The 23459-nt window shown below is 35.5% G+C and overlaps 2 protein-coding genes and 1 long non-coding RNA gene across 4 annotated transcripts in view; 2 read left to right on the top strand and 1 right to left on the bottom strand.

Annotated features, from left to right (window-relative positions):
• Positions 1-1254: 1254 nt before the first annotated feature.
• On the top strand, positions 1255-2897 carry LOC113218775. The gene is given in 6 exon segments (XM_026440730.1): positions 1255-1353; positions 1456-1566; positions 1655-1813; positions 1914-2082; positions 2309-2334; positions 2337-2897. Coding segments are annotated over 6 exon segments (666 nt in total). The 3' UTR covers positions 2439-2897.
• Positions 2898-5045: 2148 nt separating this feature from the next.
• Positions 5046-23459, bottom strand: part of LOC411078 (nephrin) — a 246522-nt gene continuing 228108 nt past the window's right edge. For both annotated transcript variants that reach the window (XM_026440729.1, XM_394552.7), the window contains 9 exons: positions 15816-15967; positions 12811-12955; positions 12580-12710; positions 11442-11601; positions 10870-11163; positions 8336-8644; positions 7342-7668; positions 6939-7129; positions 5046-6647 (listed from right to left, as the gene is read on the bottom strand). In XM_026440729.1, the coding sequence (XP_026296514.1) occupies positions 6375-6647; positions 6939-7129; positions 7342-7668; positions 8336-8644; positions 10870-11163; positions 11442-11601; positions 12580-12710; positions 12811-12955; positions 15816-15967 (1982 nt within the window). In that variant the 3' untranslated portion in view covers positions 5046-6374. The remainder of the gene's footprint in view (positions 6648-6938; positions 7130-7341; positions 7669-8335; positions 8645-10869; positions 11164-11441; positions 11602-12579; positions 12711-12810; positions 12956-15815; positions 15968-23459) is intronic.
• LOC102654898 overlaps positions 8558-23459 on the top strand; it is a 69137-nt gene continuing 54235 nt past the window's right edge. Inside the window, exon 1 of the long non-coding RNA XR_003304683.1 lies at positions 8558-8661. This is a non-coding gene — a long non-coding RNA (uncharacterized LOC102654898). The remainder of the gene's footprint in view (positions 8662-23459) is intronic.

Consider the following 23459-nt stretch of genomic DNA (forward strand, 5'->3'; position numbering starts at 1 on the left):
TATAGTTAATTATACATAAGTATCATTATTAATAGTGTTTTGTATATGAATCTAATTTATAAATTTACTATTTCATTTAATTTTAGCAAATTATAATTTTACATATATTATTCCTTAAAACTATGATGTGTGATTTATTTGTATTTAATTAAAATAAAATATATTTAACAAAAAAGATGTCATTTTTTTAATAATATTATAAATTAAATTATAATATTTAAATTAATTATTAATTAATTTATAATATTATATTAAAATTTTTTTATTTAATTAAAAACATTAAAAAATATATATTATATTATTTATTAATATTTATTAATATTTATTAATTATTAAATTAATATATATTATATTATTTCCGGTTCAATTTCAAATGAAATTGAAATTGAACCGGAAAGACAACGTTGATTGAATTAGAAATTTATAAAATTGTAATATATTGTAATATATCAACGTATATTAATTATAAATACGATAAATTTTTATAAATTAATTTTGAATTAATAAATTATTATAATTTTTAAACAAAATTTTTTAATAAAATGATAATTTTGAAAAATAACAACTTAATCGTAATTGAACGATTAACGTAGTAATTGTGAATATCCGCCATTGAGCTTCGAAGTGTTTGATAGCTTTGACGCGTCATTAGTGTTGTGCGTGAATAATATCGATTAAAATCAGTTTTATAGTATTATTAATGTTTGAAATATTTTTAAATTTACTTAATATTATTTCATTGTGTATATAATATTGTGAAAAATACGTGTAAAACATTATATGCTATGAAACGCGTAGTTGAACCTGTTCGAAAAAGTTTGCTGGACGTAATCAGAAAAAATCTTCGAGCTACTGGTAAGGTAAGAAATTAATTTCAATCAATTATCATTTGATCAATTTACTTAAGATATCAAGAATATTAATATATCAATGTATTTTTCTCAAGTAAATGTTTTATTTTATAAATGAATATATTTGTTTGAAATCGTCAATTCGTACTAAAGCGCCATCTACTTCCATCGATTTAAATTTTTGAATCTGTTAAGTAAGAACAATATATTATTTGTAGATTACGTATATAACACGTGTTACGTATATTGGAGAATATATTGGTGAAAATGTAAATTTAGAACAGGTATGAAGCTAGTATAGTTAATCAAAGTTATAAAGAAATTTTAAATTTAAAGTTAAAATAATTTTACGAAAAATTATAAAACAATATTCATATAGTGCATAAAATATAATTTCCAGCAAATGGAATCTATAATAAATAATTTACAAGAAGATTATATCAATATTCCCATCACTGGATTATTTCTTATTTATCCTAAATATTTTGTTCATGTAATAGAGGTACGTGTAATTAAGTAAAAAGTTATTTTCAAAATCAAAATATTTGAATAGATATTTTTATTTTAACGATTTCACGAAGAAAAATAGATTTTCTTATCATAGGCGGCAGAGGATATAATTTATAGACATTTCAGAGCTATAAATAATTATAAAAGTGAAAAGAGTAAAATAAAAAGAGCAATTTATCTCCCAACTTATCATCATGTTCATCAGGTGAGATTTATAATGAATAAAAAAAAAAAAAAAAAAATAAAATAAAATAAAAAGAAACAGGAAAACATTTTTTGGTTGAAATTCGCAGAGATTTTTTTCGCAATGGTCCTATGTGTATTCAGTGCCACCTTCGTTAATACAACCATTCACATCATTTGAATTAGATGATATTCTTCATCAAATGTCCAATTGTTTTAGAAAAATTTATATATTATGTGATCATATTTCAAATACGATTAAAGATAGCGTAAGTTTTTCTAATAACGAAGTAATGAATTTTGTTTATTAAAATTGAAATCAATCGTTAATTGAAATTGAAAATTAATAGAAAAATATTTTTTACAAAGTCAATTCCAATGAATGAAGTCGTGAAAACATTAAATGAAAAGTTTGTACCATATTATCCTGAAAGCACATTATTAGAGTATTTATTGAATATAAGACATCCTGTCATTTTAACTATTGATGATTATTTGAACATATTTTCTATCACGCCAACAATTAATTTGTATCCAGGTAATTTTTATTCAACGAAATCACATTTATGCAAATTCCTTATTTTTTTTTTAAAGGAAAGATTAGATTATCGAGATACTTAGCAAGTAAAAAAATTGATTTTAATTATAATCTTTTAAATATAATACAACCATAATTCTTTTTTCGTATGGAAATTTCTTTTCTTTTCTTTTTTTTTGAAAAAAATAACAAACAATAGTTGAATAAAAACGATTATTTATTTCAGAGTATTTACAATATCAAAAAAACGTCTTTTTTTTTATGGGATACATGAAATTTGTATCACTAAACTAATTACATATACAAATTTCATTCAAATGGTTTCTTTTCTTTTTTTTTCTTTTTTTTTTTTTTGATTTCCTTTTGCAAAAGCAGCTGGTCAAATTCGATCGTTAAAAATATACAGGCGATATACGGCTGAAACGGTGCTTTCATGTATTATTATTAGTCTAAAAAGATTTTTTTGGCTCTTATTTCTGGCTACTGTAAGATATATAATAACGAAGCAAATAGATGAGTAAACGCTGGTCGGTATTATTTAGATATTTTATGGTTATCACGCAAATTTCAATTAATTATATAATAATTAATTATATAATATTTAATGAAATTTTGTATATTAACTATAAAATTAAAATTTGTCATTTAAACAAATATAAAGTTAACATTTAATGCGTAACATAGCATTTCTTAGAGTATTAATTCTAAGAGTTATTATCTATGTAGGATTGGAAACAATTCGTGAAGAAAAGAAGATAATATTTCTTACAAAAGAATATTCATTTTAGAAAATATTAACGATAAATTTAATTTAAAAAAAAAAAAATAATATTTATAATTTTTTTGAGTTTATTGTTTCAAATATTTATCGAGTACACGTGTACATTTTCATATTCGATTTTTTTAAATTCATTTTACAGATTCAAAGTTTGATTTACTTTTTGACTTGAAATACATACATATAATTTTCTTTTATATTTTATCATCAATCGAATTATTTCCTATCCCGTGTGTAATTCAGAGCAAATTAACAAGAAAAGATATTTTATAACATTATGAATATTCATATCTTATCGGTTTTTAATTTGTAAAAACGGAAGTATATCTTCGCCATTGTCAAATAGCACGACGAATTGATAATTGAAAATGAAACCAGAAGAAACCTAGAGAAGAATAATTTCACAAAAGATGAAAGAATATCTTTATTTAGAATGATGGCGATTATTTTGCAGATACCATCTGGCCGGCACCTCGTGATATGATATTCTGCCCCGAACTCAAGAAAAATGATTAACAAAGATTAAATGGGAAAGAAACCAAGGGCCATTCTTAAAAATTCTTTAAAAATTTAATTTCAAAGATTTTTTTTTGATTATCAATTTGGAACGTTTGTTTTCTTGTTCGAAGAATATAATGATTTTTGAAAAGAAAAGAAAAGAAAAGAAAAAAAAAAGTAAATAATTATTTTTCTCTGCTATTGATATCTCGTGTTTTTTTGAACAATAGAAGATAAAGGTATGATGACGAAATAAAATTTCAATCCAATACCGATACCGTTCGGTTTAGACCGTTTCTTTGATGTTACTATGGAGAATTGTTCGAATAAATTATCAAAAGATATTACATTGGCAGTTTGTGTTGAAGATTTATTGTGCTGCTAGCGAAACTCGTTAAACGCGTTGGATCATCGTTCGAAACGATACTAGCGCTGATCACTATCGTGTCAGGATGAATCGGTTAATTTAAATTTTCGTTCAGCCTTTTAGCGTAAGACGCTTAGTACAAGATGAGATAGGTGTTTTTTTTCGTAACGATTAGTAAAGATTTCCCCTTAGTACACTGGCTATGCGCCGATATCAATTCCATCAATGGCAATAATAAATAACGAGTTTTTATATCATTATTCGCGCGTTTTTTTTCTTTCAACGCAGAGTGTCTTTTCTCTCTCTTTTTTTTTTCTTCTTTATCTTTTTTTTTTTTTTTTTTTTAAATATTACAATCAGACACCGTGTCTTCGGAGGATAAAACTTAACGACTAAAGATCGAAAGAACACATTCATCTAGAGGATTCGAAAGAACGACTAATTCTCGATAATATTTACACGAACGATTCGTGAAAAATCATTGTTCGCCGCCATTTTCCTATGACCGTGTTACACTGAGTTATCTTCTATTATTAAATTTAACCAGATCTTCCCGTACTTTTCTTTCCTTTTCCCTTCCCTTCCCCACCAAACAGTTTCTTTGGCTCTTAGATACACGCATGCACACATATGTGTTTTACCATTTATTTAGGAAAAGGAGACATTTACAGAGCGAAGCGAAAGCTCTCTCTCTTTTTCTTTCTTTTTTTTTTGCTTTCTCATTTTTGCTGTGCTTAACGATCAAGGAAGCTATAAATATTCGTCTTTTTTTCTCTTTCACGAGCTTCTAGCAGTAACGATTCGCGGATAAAAGTCATACACACCATACACTTTTCTTAACAAAGTTCCTCACTTTTCTTTTCAAAGTTTTTACGATTCTTTTATTTCATTTTGCATGGAAAATTCAATATATTTTCTAATCTTTTCGTTTCTATCTATCAAAATTTTAGAATAAAAATTAAATAAGATACGTTTTAAAAATTTTAAAAAAGTATCAAAGCATCAAATATATCCGAAATTAAATATTTATTCCGAATTTTGCAAATCAAATTAAATGTATATACGATCTTTGAATTTTTCAAAACGTACCAATAGTTTTATTAAAAACACGATCCTTTCATACGATCTCCTTTTTCCACTTTTGCTTTCATCCTCGAATCATTACGCGGAAGGAAAATCATTACTTTATACATTATACAAATACGTAATTTTACAATAAAATCCAGAATACTGCATACTGACGAAAGCAACGGGAGATGATCTCTTTTCACGTTTCTTCTTTTTTTTTTTTTTTTTCTTTCGTTCGATTCATCTCGTTTCTAATGCTTCGTTTTTTTTTTTAATTATTTCAAATTTTTTTCGATGATGGAAAAGCTGTACGATATGTCTTCTACGTCCTTGTCATTTCCCCCTCCCCTATCGAACATACACACATACACACATGCGAAATTCTTGTTCCCATTGACTATTTAAACTTTTCTATCTCGTCATGTCGTAGGACATTTCTCAGTGTACGTTATTCTGGCTGCCTCGATCGATTTATATACCCATATACATTATTTATACTTACAACGTCTAAACGAATTGTACAATGTGTATATTTTTCTCCCCTTATATTTTCTTCTTTCTTTCTTTCTTTTCCTTCTTCCTTCTAAAAGTGGGAATAAATAGCTTCTCGCTTATTCCATCCCTCCCCTTCTTCTTTCGCGCTCCCTCATATTTCTTTTTTTTATTTTTATAATTTCTTATTTCATCTTTATACTATAGCAATCTGTATAAAATATCCTTCGTATATTCAAGGTATATGTACAGCACGAGCGAAAACCCCACGCATATGTATAAGTATATATTTCCCCCTATCAATAATTATAATTCGTTCCACATCTTTTATCATACGATCATCTTCCAACGCGTATTTTCTATATTTTCTTTTCTCTTCCTCCTCCTTTTCTTCCTCTCTCTTTCTTTTCTTTCTTATTTATTTCTTTTTTCGAATATATTCACACACGGTGGCTCAAGAATCGTCCGGTTCAATGTAAAAAGGGCACTTGATCGAACAGAGAGACGTTAAATCGCGAATGGAGGAAATAAATTCGTTCGAAATACAACCGGCCTCGTTTCCAATTTGCGTACGATTCTACATATATTTATAAGTATATCGCTTCATTTATGCTCACATCGTTCTCGTACACGCGACTGTCGAATGTCTCTGAACACGAAATCGACGATTGGTATCTGTGTCTTTGGAGATATCGATCGTTCCCGTTATAACTATTCCTTTGATACAATTCGAGATCGCGTTTACTCCTCACTTTATTTCTGGCTACAACGTTCCTCCATCCTTCTTTTTACACACGATTTAACTCGCTTAAATTACAGCAGAAGGGAAAGGACAATCGATATCCCTACACTCGTGAAAACATTTTATAATCGAAACCGAGGAAAGGAATCATTGGACAAGGATCCTTCCTTCGCGGTTCCAATTAACGAAAAAAACACGATCATCCACTATTCTTCTTTATCTTTCATCCGCAACCAATCGTCGATCATCACCGGATATTGGTACAGAGAGATTCGAGAAACGAAACGGTTAAACGACGACGAAGATTCAATTGTTCAGACGTGGCTGGTCTGCGAGCGACAAAAGTGTCACACGGAGCTCTCCCTTTTCGCCATGACGATCGGTGTGCTCATCTTGCCGTCCTTCTGCGACTGGATGCAGCATTGAGCCGGGATCCTGGCCTCCACGTCCTTGGCGAGCAAGGCCGTGCTCGGACACGTCCTGGCGACGACACCGAGGCCTGTGTACAGCATCGGCGGGCTCATCGTCATCGACATTGATTGAACGCTTTGGCTCGGCCAGTGTTGCCTCGGGAGTGTGCAAACCCCACTTTGATAGTCGTCGCCCACTATCGGCTGAAACTGCAATTTATGGATACGTGTGGAACGTGTGATCGACGCCCTTTGAACGTTTCAAGCTTGAGATTTGCCGTTATTGCAAATGGGCGAGGCAAATAATCGTTTTGTCTTTGGGCCAGGATTTTGACAACGACAACAAGCGCGAATGAATGGAAATGCCCGAGGGAGGAGAGGAGAGAGAGAGAGTTAGAAACGCATCGAACTGGGAAGGGAGGATTAGTGGAATAGTTGTAATTAGGGGCCGATGTAATGGCGAATAATCGGGAAACGCATTAGTGCGAATTAGAAACTTACGCTTTTATGCTTCGTCGTCAGGTTCGAGAACTCGTGCAACGGCATGCCATTACGTATGGTGCAGTAACCGACGTAACTGCTGTGCCCGCTTACGGAAGTGACCGTCGAGTGTTCCAACAAACTTCTCGACGGCGATGTTTCGATCGTCGACACGAGCCGCCTCTTTCTCAGGTACTCGGACGGCTCGTCGCCTGTACGCACACAAACATATACATAACAATTTCAAATTGCTTTTGATATAATAATTAGAAATTAATTTTTAATCGAACGACTAATCGAAGAGAAAGAATTCTGTTTATTACTTGGAGCCATTATCAAGATATTCATTTTAAAAAGAAGGGCATCAGAGATCGAAAGCATAGGAAATAGTCGAGTTATATTATGGATCTTTCGAAACACGAACCGGTGATTTGCTGAGGTATGATATCTGGATTCTTCTCGTCGTTCTCGCTTATGTCACCGCTACTCTCAAGCTTTCTGAAAGGGCTGCTGGGATGTTTTTCATCCGCGAGCAAACTGCCCCCCTCGCGAAACCTCAGTTCCCGCTGGATGGGAGCAGGTTTCGTTTGTTTGCCGTGGTCCTCCATTTGCGACTTGCTCTGTTCGTCCACCTGCGTGTGCTGAATTCTGAGCACGACCATTACTATTACCGCGACGATGATCAAAGCGGTCACCACGCCGATCATCACGCTCAGCATTGGCATAAGCCTGATGTTCTGCCTCGGCCTCTCTAAAACGATAATAATAACGCAATTTCTAACGTCCAGTTTCGTCATTTTTTTTTTTTAAACAGACTTTATATACGTAGATATTTAAAACAAGAATTTAATGTCGAATTCTATCGGATATTAAAGCGAAAACACGAAGGGAATAAATATAGGATTTCGGATCGAAACGGATGTGAAATCAACCTTAGAACGAACCAGTTTTACGAACAGTATAATGAAACAATTTCCTGCCGCGATGGATAAATTATTTCATGCACAAAGATCTCGTCACGACCGCGAATTGAAATTTATCCTTCTCATTTCAGCCCCACTTTTGTCGATGAAACTGGTTCAAAGTCGTTTTCGCAATTCGATCTATTTATTCGTACGTGATATTGGAATAATTTCCTTTTTTTTTTACAGCTTGGTAAATTTTTAAACGAATTTCATTTAAAAAAAGATGCTTGTATACGATGAATTGTATTAATTGAATTTCGCGATTTGTATAAAGGAGACGTGTTACTTCTAATACGTCTTAATAATAATAAAAAAGAATAAATCGATAAATTTTAATTATTAAAAAATTTTCAAAAAATTATTCGAACGAGGAAATTTTATTTGATTAATGAAAAGCACACTATATATTTCCATTAAATTCTTATTTTTCGTATATTGACAATTTTCACTAACCCGATTCTGACGTTAATTGTTTTTCAGGTAGCCTCATGGTCCCGGCCTGAACAACCATCGCCTCGCTCCGCCCTTTATCGTTGTACGCGTAAATGCAGGCCTGGTAAAGGGCGCCCGATTCCAAATGGGTGACGCTGAAACGTGGCACAGGCGATGTCAGATTAGCACGCAATTCCTGGCTGTTGCTCTCCCTCACTTCGAGAAGGAAGGACTGGGGTAGACCGCCGTTGAACCCCTCCGTGCATCGCACCGAGAACGAGTTGGTCGACGTGTTCAAGGTGGTGCAATTGTGAACCATATCGGGCCGACCTGATGCAGACACACCGGTAACGTACTATTTTAATATTATATCGGTTCGATGATCTGGTATATTACGCAATGCGCCATATTGTCCGATTACGATTCGTCCGTATCTACTTGTCCAGTCTTAACCATTTTACATTTGCTTGTCTGATCATAATTACTCTCGTTTCACTTATCTGCTCCACGATTGCTTCGTTCCTCGCTTTTTGTTTTATCTTTGGATTTTTTTGGAGATTTATAATTTTGAAAATTTTTATTAGAATGACGGGAGTATATACGTTTTATTAAGTCTACGATAATCAATCTTTTAGAGAATTATTAGTTTCGTAATTTCATGAGAAATTATCAATTAAATTACTCGAAGATTAATTAATTAATTAATCGAAGCGAGGAGGAAAAGTGAATTTTAGCCTATCGATATGATAAAAAGCTTTTTAATGTCGATGGAATGGAACGAGGCAATGGAATAAAAAACACACGTTGTATTTTAAAAAGGAGAATTATTAAAAATACTGAAAAAAGGAAAAGTATGAAAAAAAAAGTACAAAGGATAAGTTCGTATAACTGCGCTATATATACTGAGAAATAATTTCGTTGCGAAATATTAGATTGACAAAGAGTGCAGCACTTTATGTTTCGTCTGAAACGCGATCTCTTTATGGTAGCGTAAACAAGAAGCGAGGAAGCTTCTGTTTAAACTTATTTACGGAAGCTTCCGGGCCATTATTCTCTTTTTCAGTGTTCCCTTAAATTTTACAAGCAATATAACTGTTTTCACGAAGACATCGTTCGATACACTCGTTGTGTACACACGTTTCACGAACAAGAAAAGAGTTTCATTTCGAATTGGTTAAATCTTTTAAAAAACTTTATTATCAAAAGTTTTATCAAAGTTCAATCTTATCTTTTAGCCAGATGATTACGAATATCGTTACTGAAACTTCGTTCAAATATCAGATGGTTAATTTTCACCGTGAATTTGTTTTTTTTTTCCATTTTGTTTTCCCGTAAAGAATAATTAACGAGGAAGAAAGGTTAGGAAACGCGGAGAGATGGTCGGAAAAAAACGGATAAAAATGGGATCAAAGGAAGAGAAGGAAAAGTTAACGGGGTATTCGTATAGTATCCAAAAAACGACTTGCCGTAATCACGCGCCGGAATTTTTATTTTGATCCTTTTTTTTTTTGCTTTTAATTTCTCAAAATACTTTTCTCTTCTATCCTCCACGAGTTGCCTCTGTCGAAAAGCGGCCAAGTTTTCCTTTGAGTATCGAAATTAATCCTTCTTTCGAACGGGAGAGGGGGAAATAATAGAACTTTTATCGACAGTTAAAATATACTCGCGTAAAAAATACAATATGCTGTTATCACGAAAATACAAATGATCATCCCGTCGATCGAATATCAGATATATAGGTAATGAACGTTCGATATATTTTGGCGCGAAATTCGAACAACCGTTCTTTTTTTTTCGCGCAACAATTGGATCTTTTCAGTAGTTTGATGGCCACGTTCGTCACTGGAAAAAAAGAAAAAAAAAAAAAAGGAAAAAAAAATAGGGCCATCCGTGCACGGATTCCCACACATACACGCGCATACGTGATAACGAACTTCCGTTTTAATCCCGGAACTTCTCGATTTTCCACGGTGGGATTGTCGCTTTTGAAAAGTCAGCATAGCGCTACCTTTTTTTTTTTTTTTCTTTTTTTTCTTCCCTTTTTTTTTTTTTTTTTTGTAATTACCACCGACCGCGAACGTTTCATTTTTTTCCCCCCATCTCTGTTCGCGTTTTCATCCGTTCATATCCAACCTACGAACTTTTCTCGATTGACAAACAAAAACGTGCATAGACGTGCTTTTCATATTTCGAAAAGAAGTGATAATCACGGATTGCGATTCGTATTGAATGTCCCTGTCGGTAAAGTCGGGAATGGTTCGAGGAGAATTTATGACACGAATTTATCGAACGAGTAAGAGTGGAACACTCCTACGATCGGGCGGACAAGTGAAATCGGACGCTATCTGGCCGGACGAATTTGATAGATTTTCTGATCGGACAAGTGGGCAAGTAGGTTATCAAGAAACGGAATAATTCATGTTTTTTTTTTCATTAAGATTTCTTCATCCCGTTTTGACACGATAAACAATAATCGTGAATAATTCGCGAAAATTACAAGTAATTTTACAGTCGAATTTCCATGATTATGAATTATCACGGTAAAGATACCTCACCGGCCGGTATGATGTGATAGACGCAGGGCACTTGTTGATGTCCAATTCGATTGGTGGCCCAGCAGAGCAACGTGCCGTAATCCAATTCCGTCATAGGTGTGTACGAGACGATGGAGGATGTGCCCGCCCTGGCGATATGACTGGCGGCCACGTCGATACTCTCGGCGGAATTGTTGAAGGTCCAACGGAATTGGACGTCGGGGGGGTTCGCGTCCACTTGGCAGGATATGTTTGCCTTTTCTTGTTTCGCCACGCCGTGCACCTTCGTCTGATTCGGTTTGCAAGTGGGCGAGACTGGAATTCGAGATTTGAATCGCATCAATTTTTTCCTCCACTCCTTCCCGCGTTCGTTTTCGCGACTTTGATCGAATCTCTCTTTTTTCTTTTTTTCTTCCTCGAGAGAGAAAGATCGAGTATATCGACTCGATGGAAATGGAATATCATTTCGAAGAAAAGAGAAGGAAATATCGGTAGATTTAATTTTTACAAATATTTCTCTCAATTTTCTCGAAATTCGACAGTTTGTAAATGGAAGAAGGAAGGTTTCTCATTTATCTAGCGACATTACGTACACATTACGTTCAAATAAAACGGAGTGCTCTCCCCATCCCCTTCCGTGTTATATCCGACGCAAGTGTAATTGCCTGCGCTTTTACGGTCGACGCCTTGCAACACCAGGCTTTGATTACTGATTATGATACCCTGTGTGACGTTGGAGTGAAGAGTTTTCCCCTGTAACAAAGAGCGATTGATACACCGTTGATGAGTTTATACACCGATACGATTAACGCGTAGGAGATGTTGCATTAAATCAACATTTTCTTCTCGGCTCGATTAAATTAATATAAAAATTCTTTTTTTTCTTTTTCGATACGATAATATAAAAATCGTAAATTTCAAATTTCGCTCTACAACTCTTCCGGAAGGAGAATTTTCGATGTCGTTTTAAATGCAATTTCGAACGTTTCAATTGTACCATATATATATCATACCCCATGGGAAATATCTTGCTGCATTTTTCAACTCGATGCTCGAAGAATAAAACGGAGGATAAAGAAGCGCGCTTCTTGCGATCGATGCTGTTACGGAATTTTGAATATCCTTGTTTCGGCCCATAACCCTGCATTTCCACCCCTATCTCTCCGCTGACAAGATGGCCTTTCCACTCTTTTTTTCTCCCCTTCGAATCTACTACTTTCGAAACTTTTTTTTCATCCCGCGGAAACAGGTTTTGTTTAAATTAGTTAGTTAAGGGATACAAAAGGGACGTACCCTTAAGGTAATCGCGGGAAAGAAGGGAATATACAAAACGGAATGAGTTTAAACGGACGAAAAACGCGCAAACTATAATGAAACTGTAACGTCCGCCGTTGAAAATTTCCAATTTCATTTTACTTTAATTATCCAGATTATAATAAACAAACAACTAATATTCATTTCTTCGAGAATAAAAATTTAAAGATAATATTATTTTAACAAACACTTTTTTAGAAAGAATTTTTTAGAAAGAAACAGATATAGAAATATCGAAAGCGCATCCACGATTTTATTTGTTATAAATAATATATATATTAATTAAATCGAATTGATCACATTAATATATATATATATATTATGTATATAAGTTTGATGACTTTGTAATTACAAACTTTGATTCACGAGACTCGAGATACAAACACGAGATATAAATAAACGATTAAAGTCGCTTACCAAATGTCTCCATTCAACCTTATAAACCGGGGGCTCGGCGTGAATCAAACAGTCGAAGTACACGTCAGTTCCCTCGCGGATCTCGTTGGGATTCAACGAGGTGCCCAGCTGTATCCGCGTTTCCGGCGTGTCTGCAAATTGAAAACGTCAATATGTCGGTCGGTTCCGGTGGTGAATAATCGTAACTGATCGACAACTGGTCCCGCCATAGTGTGTCTTTAATACGCTTACACTGTATCTCGAGTACCCAGTCGTCCCTTATCGATTCGCTCCCCATGATTGGATTTTCGGCCTTGCACGACAATTGTCTACCAGCATCTGTTTTGGTCGCCATGAAAGACAGGATGCTGGTGGTCGTGTTCCCATCGCTCGACATCTGTAACATCGTTATCATAACTTTCCTTCAATTTCCGTCCGTATATTTTTCTTCAATTTCATTCCTCAAATTCGCTTTTTTCATTCCCTCTCTCTTTCTCTCGTTCGAATTTCATTTTCAATGGATTCAAAGGACGATGTAGGATCATTTTGTTACATCCCCCAGTAGTTCAGTGTTGGCGATAAAAAAAGTTTCGTGAATAGAAAGGGAAGAATATTGAAAATACGTATAAATTTATTTAATAATAATATTTATTTTCACTCGAGAATATAAGATAAATTCTATCTTTCTCTCGCAGTTATTAAGAAATAGGAAAGAAAAGTTGGAATAAAATTTATCCCTGCCTGAGCTATACGCTTCGAAATGTATCGGTATTCTTCCCTGGCCGTACATTCCTGCCCATTCAGCAGTAAACTTCGAAATGTTCCACGAGAGTAATGATCTGTCCATGGCGTAGGCTTGTTCGAGAGGCATGTTTCGTGTGTGTTATCGGGGGAAGAAATAGCTTAGTTCAAAGTTTTCTTCGTATAAAGTGTACATAGGTTTAGAATAGTTTCCAAAGATCGGATTTAATTTTATGATACGCTACTTTACGACAGGGAACCCTGAGAAATCGACTCGCAGGAAATATATAGTTTCTTCCCTTTTTATCTTATTTCTGACTTCGAAGAAACTATCACACGTCCGAGTTTTCCTCTCGATATTATTTATTTTCTATTTATTTTAATTTCCAATCGAAGTTTTCAATTTTAACATTTCTCAAATTCTTCAATTATAATTATCGTTTCTAAAAAATTATATACACGAGGAAATATTTCATCAATCATAGAAAAATTATCACAGAAGATATTGAAATTCTATAAGGAATCTTTAACCGTTGCATTAATATATAGAAAGGGTGAATTTTCGCGGGTATTTTTATAAAATTTCCAATTATAATGGCCAGGTATCGATCGTAAACAGGGACATCTATATCGGTACATAAATTTTAATCTTGATCCGCAATTTTCCTCCGCGATCGGGGATATAAATATTTGAGGCGCGGAGATTGGTGGTAGGGACACGAAATAAAAGGGGCACTTGCCAACAGAGAGACAGAGAAAATATTGTTCCAGAGTCGACGCTTCTCATTCCGCGAGACTTTGTTCCGCCGCTTATATAAGAAAGTTAAACAAAAGAGGGTGGGGGGGGGGCGTAAGAAGAAATACGAGGAGGGAGGATAATCTATAGGAGGGAAACGGTTCCTTCTTCCTCTTCCTTGAGTAATCTTGTTGGTCGAAAACTTTCGTCTTAACACGCCTTACGTAACGCCGATATTTTTCGCACGGATCGACAAGTCGAGTACGATCGAATAATCTTTTCGAGATACGTAGATGTGGATAGATCCTCGAAAAATCGGGAATGTTGTATAACAACTTTAATCAACCTGTTAACGGGAGTGGAAACCTTTCTTCTTCTTCTTTTTTCCACGATTCTCGATAAATTTTTCGCGAGGATTCTCTTCACGTACTTCCTTCCCTCGTACCATGTGGCCTATTTCGATGTGGCACAGACCCCCTCCGGGCTTTACGGATTCCTCGATCAAAATTTTAGCCTGCAGAGAGTTTATATCAACGTCTCTCTCGTCCAGATATCCGCAATTATCCACAGTCCTTACATCTTTCACAATGATCTATTTTAACGATTGTATAAAATACTATAAGAATTATGCGTTCCATCCAAACGTATCCGATCAAAATTTCTAACTGCTAGTTGCAACAATGTTAATCTTGATTTTATCTCCCTTACGGATTTTCCTTTTGTTCGCGCCCCCAATTACGAAAATTCTACTAAATTTCTGCTATGTAAACTATGCAAATCTCCAGGTTTAAATCCCCAGGTTGGTCGTTTGGTTTTTCGAATGGCGAACGACATCGGTTCGGGGTCCGCCAATAAATATCCGGCCGTTGTATTCAGGTTTCGTGGCCCAGTCGATTTGCCTTAATTACGCGCCCCCAACGAGAGAGCATGGACTCGCGAGGTATCCGGCTAGGAGGCGGCGTTATCACATCACCGCTTCGATTTAAATTATTCCCCCGTCTAATGGCGCTTTTAACGTGGCTTAAAGCTATGCCCTAACGCGATAACGATATCCCTGCACGCTATTCTCGTGTATCCTACACAATCTGTTTCACGCGGTTTCCTTCAAGAGGTCAGAGGCTGAGAGATTAGGATAGAGCGGTGTATCGAATCCCGTTTACCTCTCCCTTTCACTCTTCACGGTGGACCGCATCTGCAAAGTTTTTAAACGCCGGGAGAAACTTTTTATTTTACTTCTTCCCAACTTTTTAACTTTCGACGTGTTTTTCTTATGTTTGTAACGTTGCATAAGAAGCTGCTACTTCCAAAACCGCGCACTTGGATTAATTACCATGATTCAACATCATCATTTTCACACCTCTGTTTAAACAACACCCTCGAGAAGAATAATACAAATTGTGTTTTAATTACAAATGAAATCAAGCTCGAATGAATCAAGATCATGGATGTGATATCACGGATTAAAACAATGGATGGAAAGAGAAAGAAATTTCCAAAATCTTCATAGAAGTATAGGAAGCGCAAAATTCCTGAAAACTCGTGGTAAAAGTAATATCCATTCGATAGATCATTTTTAGAGCCAAGTTCTAGATTCGAGTTCGATTCCCACCTTTTTCTTTCCGCGACAAGTATATATTTCGGGCGGGGAAGCCGAGATATTTCACCGATTTAAGAGGCTGTGACTTCGATTTACGAGTCGAGGCAGGGGAACGGCCAGCCATGGATGGATCCTCGGCTCGGAGGAGTCGGTGTCTCATGGTTCCCTTTTCATCGTACTTACACTCTCCTTGGTGTCCACCAAACGTTGATCGTTCCTCCACCAGGTTACCGTGGCCGGTGGCCTCGAGCCGGAAGTGACGCAGACCAGCTCGTACCTCTTGCCCGCCGACAACGGCTGGTTCGACCCGATTATCCTCACCTCCAACGGCAAGACTGCAAGTGTATATCGTTCGGAAATGGCGTATTAGTATTCGGTGCTCGCGAAATAACAGGCGGTTTTTCACGAGAATAACGGAATAAAGGAATAATGTAACGGACGTGTTTATAACCAAGAGTCAAGTGGTTGGAAGGGAGAGAAATATTCGGAGTTTTTGGCTTGATTTGTTGGAAATGACGAAATATATATATATATAGAAGTTGGATGAGAGATGAGTTGGACGAGGGTAGGTTTCGACTATTGTGAAAGGGAGGAAAAGTAGAGCGGAACGCGATGTCCGCGAGCGGAGAGGAGGCGCGGGGCGGGAGGGCGGCTTATCAGACGGAATGAGCGGTGAATGTTCGAGTAGAATGGAGGTATGTGCGAAATAGTAGAATGGAACAGGGATAGGTGTTGGAAAAGTGTAGTTGAGTAAGTAAAATGGTTGATAAATGTTAATTGAATTTTCCGTGAAAATTATTCCCTTTAATTTAACTTAATATCTTTGAACGGGTGGTTAAAAACGCATGGATATTTTTTACGAGTAATAGAGAATTTTGAATAGGGTAATACTTAGGATGTAAATTTTTTTCGTTTCGAAAATAGGGAAGATTTTATATGCTTTTGGTATATCTATATTTATATAGCAAGACCAACCTTCCTGATCGTTGTTTTTTTTTTACACGGATAATTGTTTGCGTTATCGAGTCATCGATTTTTCTTCCTCCTCGCTGTCCTTCATTATTTTTTCTCAGCTTTGTGCCCGTTTATTATGCTCCAGATACTTCGCGTGGATTCGCCACGTCAGACACAATCGGATAATAACTCATTTGTCACTTGTCGTATCATGATGCAAAACAAATATACTTTTTTGAATAATAATGAAAATTGGAATAATTGTTTTCGTGTAATTAATCCTCAATTTTTCGAGTAAAGTAATTCTTCTATTTGTCGATAATTACGAAGAAAATTTCTCGAGATTATACGGAATCATTAAAACAAAAATTCGATTTCATTTCGAAAACTTTTAGTTGACAATTTATTTTTAAAGTCGTCGTATTTTATGAAAAACTATGAATACATTTCGAAACAATTTTTCGTGATATTAACATCTATTTCACGTCGTTGTTATCGAGCCTGTACAGAAAAATCTGTTTCAGAGAAAAATGATAAGAAAATTGTACGAAACGAATGTGAAAAATATCTTAATAATCAATCTTCGTTCCTCAGATAATTGAACCTTAACACTCGTGCCCCGAGAATTAACTATCTTTCTTCCCCTAGTCACTTTCTTCTTCCTCTTTTTTCTTCTCCTATTTTTTTTCTTTCTTCGCGCGACACCGCGTTATTCGAGACACGTCCGCAATATCCATCGTGAAAAATTGACGTTGATAAATTTCTTTTATATATAAAACGATACTTCATTGAATAGCGAAATTATTCAGAAAATGGTTTTCGTTCACTGTTTTCTATTCGTTGAAAAAAAACAAAAATTATAACAAACAAAACGAAGGAAATCAACTACGTTACAAAATATTTTTTCCTCGAAACGAAAATTTTGTGTCGCCTTGCCAGGAATGATATCACTTTCCTTCTCAATTGGCCAGTACATCTTTCTCGAAATTCTCTCGAAATTCAACGAGAATTCTTCGACCAACTGTGAAAACCATCGTCGGTTCGCATTTGTTCGAAACAAGACACGATTCGATTTACGCGCGTAAAGAAACTTGAAGATCGTTGCTGCCGATTAGAAAAGAGATTCGAAGTAAGATTCTATAATTCAAACGAAATAAGAAATCCCTTTGGGAGGAAGGGAAAGAGGAGAGAAGAAAATCCATGGAATTTATTTGCGATGTTTAATCAAGCGAACGAAATGCACGTCTCGCATCGGAAATTGATTTTTATCTCGAACGCTGTCGCGAATGCCGAAGAATGACATTACTCGGGCGTAAAAATGATTGCTAATATTAGTCGAATCAGTTGTTTCAATATTCAAGCTACGTCGATGCACGCAAATTCAAGCGAAGGTTCAATTCGCGGACGCAGATCGATTGATTTTGCTTTCTTATTAGCATCGAGGTTTACGGAAAATGAAATAGCAGATGGCTGATTTATTTATTCTTTAAAGATGATAGAGTACCCTCCCATAATTGGGTTCAATCGTTGAAGAGGGTGTGTGCTTATCGTCATCATTGTGTGTTTTATAAATTTGTAACCGAGGCATCCATTTTAATCACAAACCCGTTAAATCCTCGCGTATTATGCATCGGATGAAGGGTTGAACGTAATTTATTATTTATTACAATCTTTATTACGTTAGAAAATGAAAAGGAATTCGAGACAAAAAAAAAAAAGAAAGAGAGAGCTTCACCGATGCGAGAAAAAATGTACGACGATATAAGATTACAGACAAAGTGGAACGAATCGATATATGACGAGCCTACCGCTTCGACAAACAAATAAAAAATATTTTGTGTTTATTTGTATCATGAGATCCTGAGTTTCTTAGGTTGTTTCGTTTAAATTTCTCGTTTATTTATCCACTTACTTTTTCCCAATTTATTTCTTTAAATTTTAATTTATTGGTTTACAACGCGGGCATTCGGTTAGTGAAGAGATATATCCCGATTTTTCTTTTTTTTTTTTATTGTAAATCAATAATAGTTACCGCGTTTCAATTTTTTTCACTGCTAATAAAAACACAGCCATATTTTTTTTAAAAACTTCATCGTAACGTAAACCATCTATAAAAATACCATCATGATTTTTGATGGAAAATTCTATTCGGAACATTTGCAACGAGGAGAAATATCGTTTTAAATCATTTATTTGTTTCAAGGATGAAAATACTCTTCGAAATTGCAATAATTTTTCGCAAGTGGGAATTATGCAATTGAGAATCTCGAATGCATTTGCATCCTTAATTCCTTACACAAAGAATGAAGGAAGGAAGCGAAGATTCAAAAAGTTATTCGAATACGAAGCAACACAACCACTCGTTCCTCTCATTTTTCATCATCGTCGAGGAATCATCCATCCAAAACGCGATCATCGATCGAATCGGTAAAACAGTTGATGTAACGTAAAAAAAAATTTGTTCGATTAACCGTACGAACGCGACTGATATTTCAAATATTCCATTCTGTCGCCACCAGAGACTAAGGGAGTAGGCTAGGGAATCCCTTCTGAGTTGTGGTCGTGGCTAATTTACATGACTTGCATCGGGCTAATTCGAGAGACGGTCGATAGCCTCGGTTAAAGGGGTTGAAACGATGTTTACTTTATTATGTAATCACGGGAAAATTCAATATTGACGGAGGCACACCGGAAGCTGCTTTAGAAACGCCTTATGGCTCTTTTAAACGCTGGATGCCCTCTTCGTTCCATTTTTCTGTATATATATACATATACATATACATATCATACGTTTTAAAGCATTATATGTATGCAAATGATCCTGGTGGAAATGAACCGAGGAGTAATTTCGATTTTAATGCTCGTCATCGAACGCTATATTGCTGCGCGTTCTTAAATTGTTATTTCGATTATTATTATTATTCAAATATTATTAAGTTTAATCGGATTTAATCCCTTTGAGTTTTTCATTCATTCGCAAATATTGTATGAAATAAGACTGTGCATCTAATCTCATTTCGCGACTTACAGGACTCTCTCTCTCTCTGTGTCCACGAATAAATTAATATTTTCCAAGAAAGAACATCTCAACATTAAGAAACACCTGGGCAAGTCTGAAATCCTTTAAGAGTCTTTATCGCGCCGGAAAAGAACAACTTCGGGATCCTATAAACGAATAGGGTTTATAAACACGAACGAAACGAAGATGAAACGCTTCCTCCTCAACATTCCCTATTTTCTTCTGCCATTTCGAAAGAATTTCGATACTCCTCTTTTAGGTATACAAATATTTATCATCTATTAATACGAAGATAAATATTTAATTTCGATAATCCTCTTTCGGATATAAAAATATTTCATCAGCTATTAATACGATCACGAATATCAAAATTGATCGTATTATAAACTGAATATTGATATTAAATTAAACACTTTTTATAATAATTGATAAAAAAAATCAAAACTTAATAAATAATAGCTCGATGAAAGACGTTGTATATTAATCTAGGCAGCGGATTTTAGACAACGGAAAGGATATAATTTTGAAGAGCAATCGCTTTTCCAAAACAATCGAAAACGATTTTCCTCGCCTGTTTGATCCAAAATTGCTCGAAATTAAATGATCCCCACGGAAATTGAACCGGTCGAGGATAGAGGAGGGGATCCGCCGATTTTCAGATACCGATTCCATCCGCATAGAAACGCGAGGGATCGACAAAGCGGCGAAATCGAGACGTACAACGGTGGGCATTGTTCCAGGGAAACGTCGTTGCCACGGCCGATGGTATAAAGGCCGCGGCCCCGTCCTCGACAGAGAGGGACGGAGGAAATTTGCTTTACGCAGCGGCCCATATCGCGGTCGACCCGTGACATTTCAACTTTTCCTTTTGCGCCCTCGAGGCCCGTTTCCTGCGACTTTTCCGTTGCGCCAGCCGACGCGTGCACACGCGGGAAACGCGTTGCTTTGTCGATGACAACCCGCAGAGAAATGCTCGTGTAAATTTATTTTTCTCGATTTTTTTCTTTTTTTTCGAGGAGGGAAGATTATCATCGTCCTCCTGCCCCAATTTTTCGCTTCAACGACGAATCTTTTGTAATTGTTATTTTTTCTCGAATTTTTCTTTTTTTTTTGGGAGGAAGAACGTGATAATATATTGAACGAATAGAGACGAATTTGGAGTAACGAATTAAAAATGGTTAGACTTTTTCTAGAGTTTAAAAGTTTTTTTGTTCGATATTGCATCGATCGAAGAAGAAATTTGTTCCGTTAAACGTCAAACGGTTTATCTGTCAGATATTTAACAAGAGCATTGTTAAATAAAACTCCGGGAGAATAAAATCGTTAATAGTTTAGAAAACTCGCCGATGGTTGTTAGACTTCGGTGTGAAAAAAAAAAAAAAAAATTGATGGAAATCCTTGCAATGGACGGATCGTTGTTCCATTTTTTTTTGTTCGAAGTTGTTATTCGATCGCACGGAAAAATCTGTCCTCGTTTATATAGAATAAACGAGGAGGATGTGAATTTTATGAAAAGGTCGGCCAAGTGTCGGCCAGTGCAAAGTGCAGTTTCCAAGCAATCTCTTCGAGTGTCAAAATCGTTATCACTTTTTCCTCTCTCTCGACTCTATCACAATGTCGATTTTCTGTTTTTTTGCTATATTTCTCTTTTTCGAAATAATTCGAATCGTTGTCGCGAGCTATTTAAATTTAATCAGCTATTTCTTTTCCACCACTGTGAATGACGCCGCACCCAATGTTCCGTTGCGGTTTAGTCCGAGTTACAGGTCCAAAATAAATTTAATACCGCAATTTCGGCTGCTCGTGCACGCTCGTTGCGTTAACGCAACGACCATGCTCGTTGAAATGTACATACTCTTTGAAACACGAGATCCCCCGAGTTGTATTGTTGTTATTTAAGTATGTGAACCATGGTTCCGCGACACAAGTCCCTCGTTCCAAAACTGCGATCCCCCTTTTTCCTCCTTTTTTCGTTCCCCTCATTTCCATACGAGCCTCATTTGCTTTTAAATATAGAATTCTACTTGTTTGAACGTGATTCGGATATTGGATAACCAATGCTTTTAACCGTGAATAGGAACAGCGTGAAGAGAATTTTTTCGTTACAGTAATTTCGTATAAATATATTTATAGAATCAACGAATCAATTCGTGTGTTGAGATTTATTTGAGAAAATTTTTTCCACAAAATTGTTCATTCATTCGAATCAAGAGTTGGATCATCCGATAGGGATCGAGATCTAATTTAATTTCTCTCGATGAGAACACGAAGTCGAGAATGTCGTGGCTGAAGAAAAAAAAGAAAGAGGCTAATAGAGGCGAATAACGAAGAAAAATTAGTGGCAAGATGCTTGTTGATCTACAATCTTGTATTTCGATTTTTAAGTCGTGTCGTCGATCGAAGTTTTCTTCGAGATAAGGGAAAATTGGATGAAAAGTCAGCAAAATGGCAAAGGAAATGGCTGGTTCTTTGAAGAATCGTTTATCCTTATTTTCAAAGAAAAATCAACTTGAACATCTGAATATTTAATAATATTATTTTAATTATTTATAAACGAAATCGAAAGAGATAGATAAAAATTAGTCAGGAAACTATTAGAAGATAAATCAAATATCCTGACTTTTATTCGCCAATTTCAATAGAATAGAAAGATGTTTCGAAGTGGAAAACCGTCACTTCCTGTTAAGAGACCGCCCGAGTTTTTCACTTGCATAGAAGTCCATCGGTGTACGTGCCATGAAAAGGAGCAAAGACGATGTTCGAAAAGGGGATCGAAAAGTGTTCAGTCATGATGGACGAGCTATACGTATAGGCACCTGTTGGCGCATTTAGAATCACCCAAGGCGTTATGCCCCTCCCTCTGATAGATGTTGGATCAAAGTTCTAAATCAGTAGTACAAACTGCGCTGACAGCTTTGGACGATCGTACATCTTGCTACGGATCTTCACCTATTCATCATTTTTCTCTTCTTTATCCCCATACGTCGAAATATATATATCTTCCGTTCGAATATTAAAACTTTAACATTCCACGATATATGAATCAACGAAGATAATTGCAATTTTCACGAGGATGAATGATAATTTTCACCCTCGATATTTATATCCGTCCGCTTTCCATTTCTCACGATGTCGCAATTTTCGATCGGTAAAGAAGCGATTATCGATCGAGAAGGATGGATGGAACGAATTGAGCAAACAAGCGTGTCGTTTTCACACAGCACATCGTTCGTTAATCCAACGATCCTGCTGCCGGGATTTATCACGTACATTACGCAAACATTAGCACAAGATTTCACGAAAAAAATCGACCGCGTTTCGGTAGACCCGTATTTGCTTCATCAACGCTGCCTCATCACGTGGGATCAAACTCCGTGCTCCAGTTTTTCCTGTGCTAAAGTTCCCCCGCGGGGAGAATTCATGCTTCTTGCGAGAGCTTCGATGATACATCGGTGTATACGTAAGCTTGAAAAGCACGTACAACAAAAAAGCTACGAGAGACGACGAGTTGTAAGGCGTTGAACGATGAAAGGGACGTCTTTCAATTTCACTTTTTTCCCCCGACAAACCGACTATTTGTTCCATTATGCCGTTGTGCCATCTTGTACTTACCTCACGTTTTTTCGCGTTCGATCAAAAAGATTCGTATCGAGAGGAAAAATTATATGGACGACCAGAACATTTTTGCTACGAGAGATATTTCTTGAACAAATATTTGACACATTCGTCTATACTCAAGGGATGATAATATTCTTCAAAGATGAAGAAATCAAAACGGAATATCTTTGATGCTACCAAAAGAGACAGAAAAATAATTATATAATTATTATATAATTCGAAAAATTAAAAAAGGT

The sequence above is a fragment of the Apis mellifera genome, linkage group LG5 (assembly GCF_003254395.2).
Source record: "Apis mellifera strain DH4 linkage group LG5, Amel_HAv3.1, whole genome shotgun sequence".
Lineage (NCBI taxonomy): Eukaryota > Metazoa > Arthropoda > Insecta > Hymenoptera > Apidae > Apis > Apis mellifera.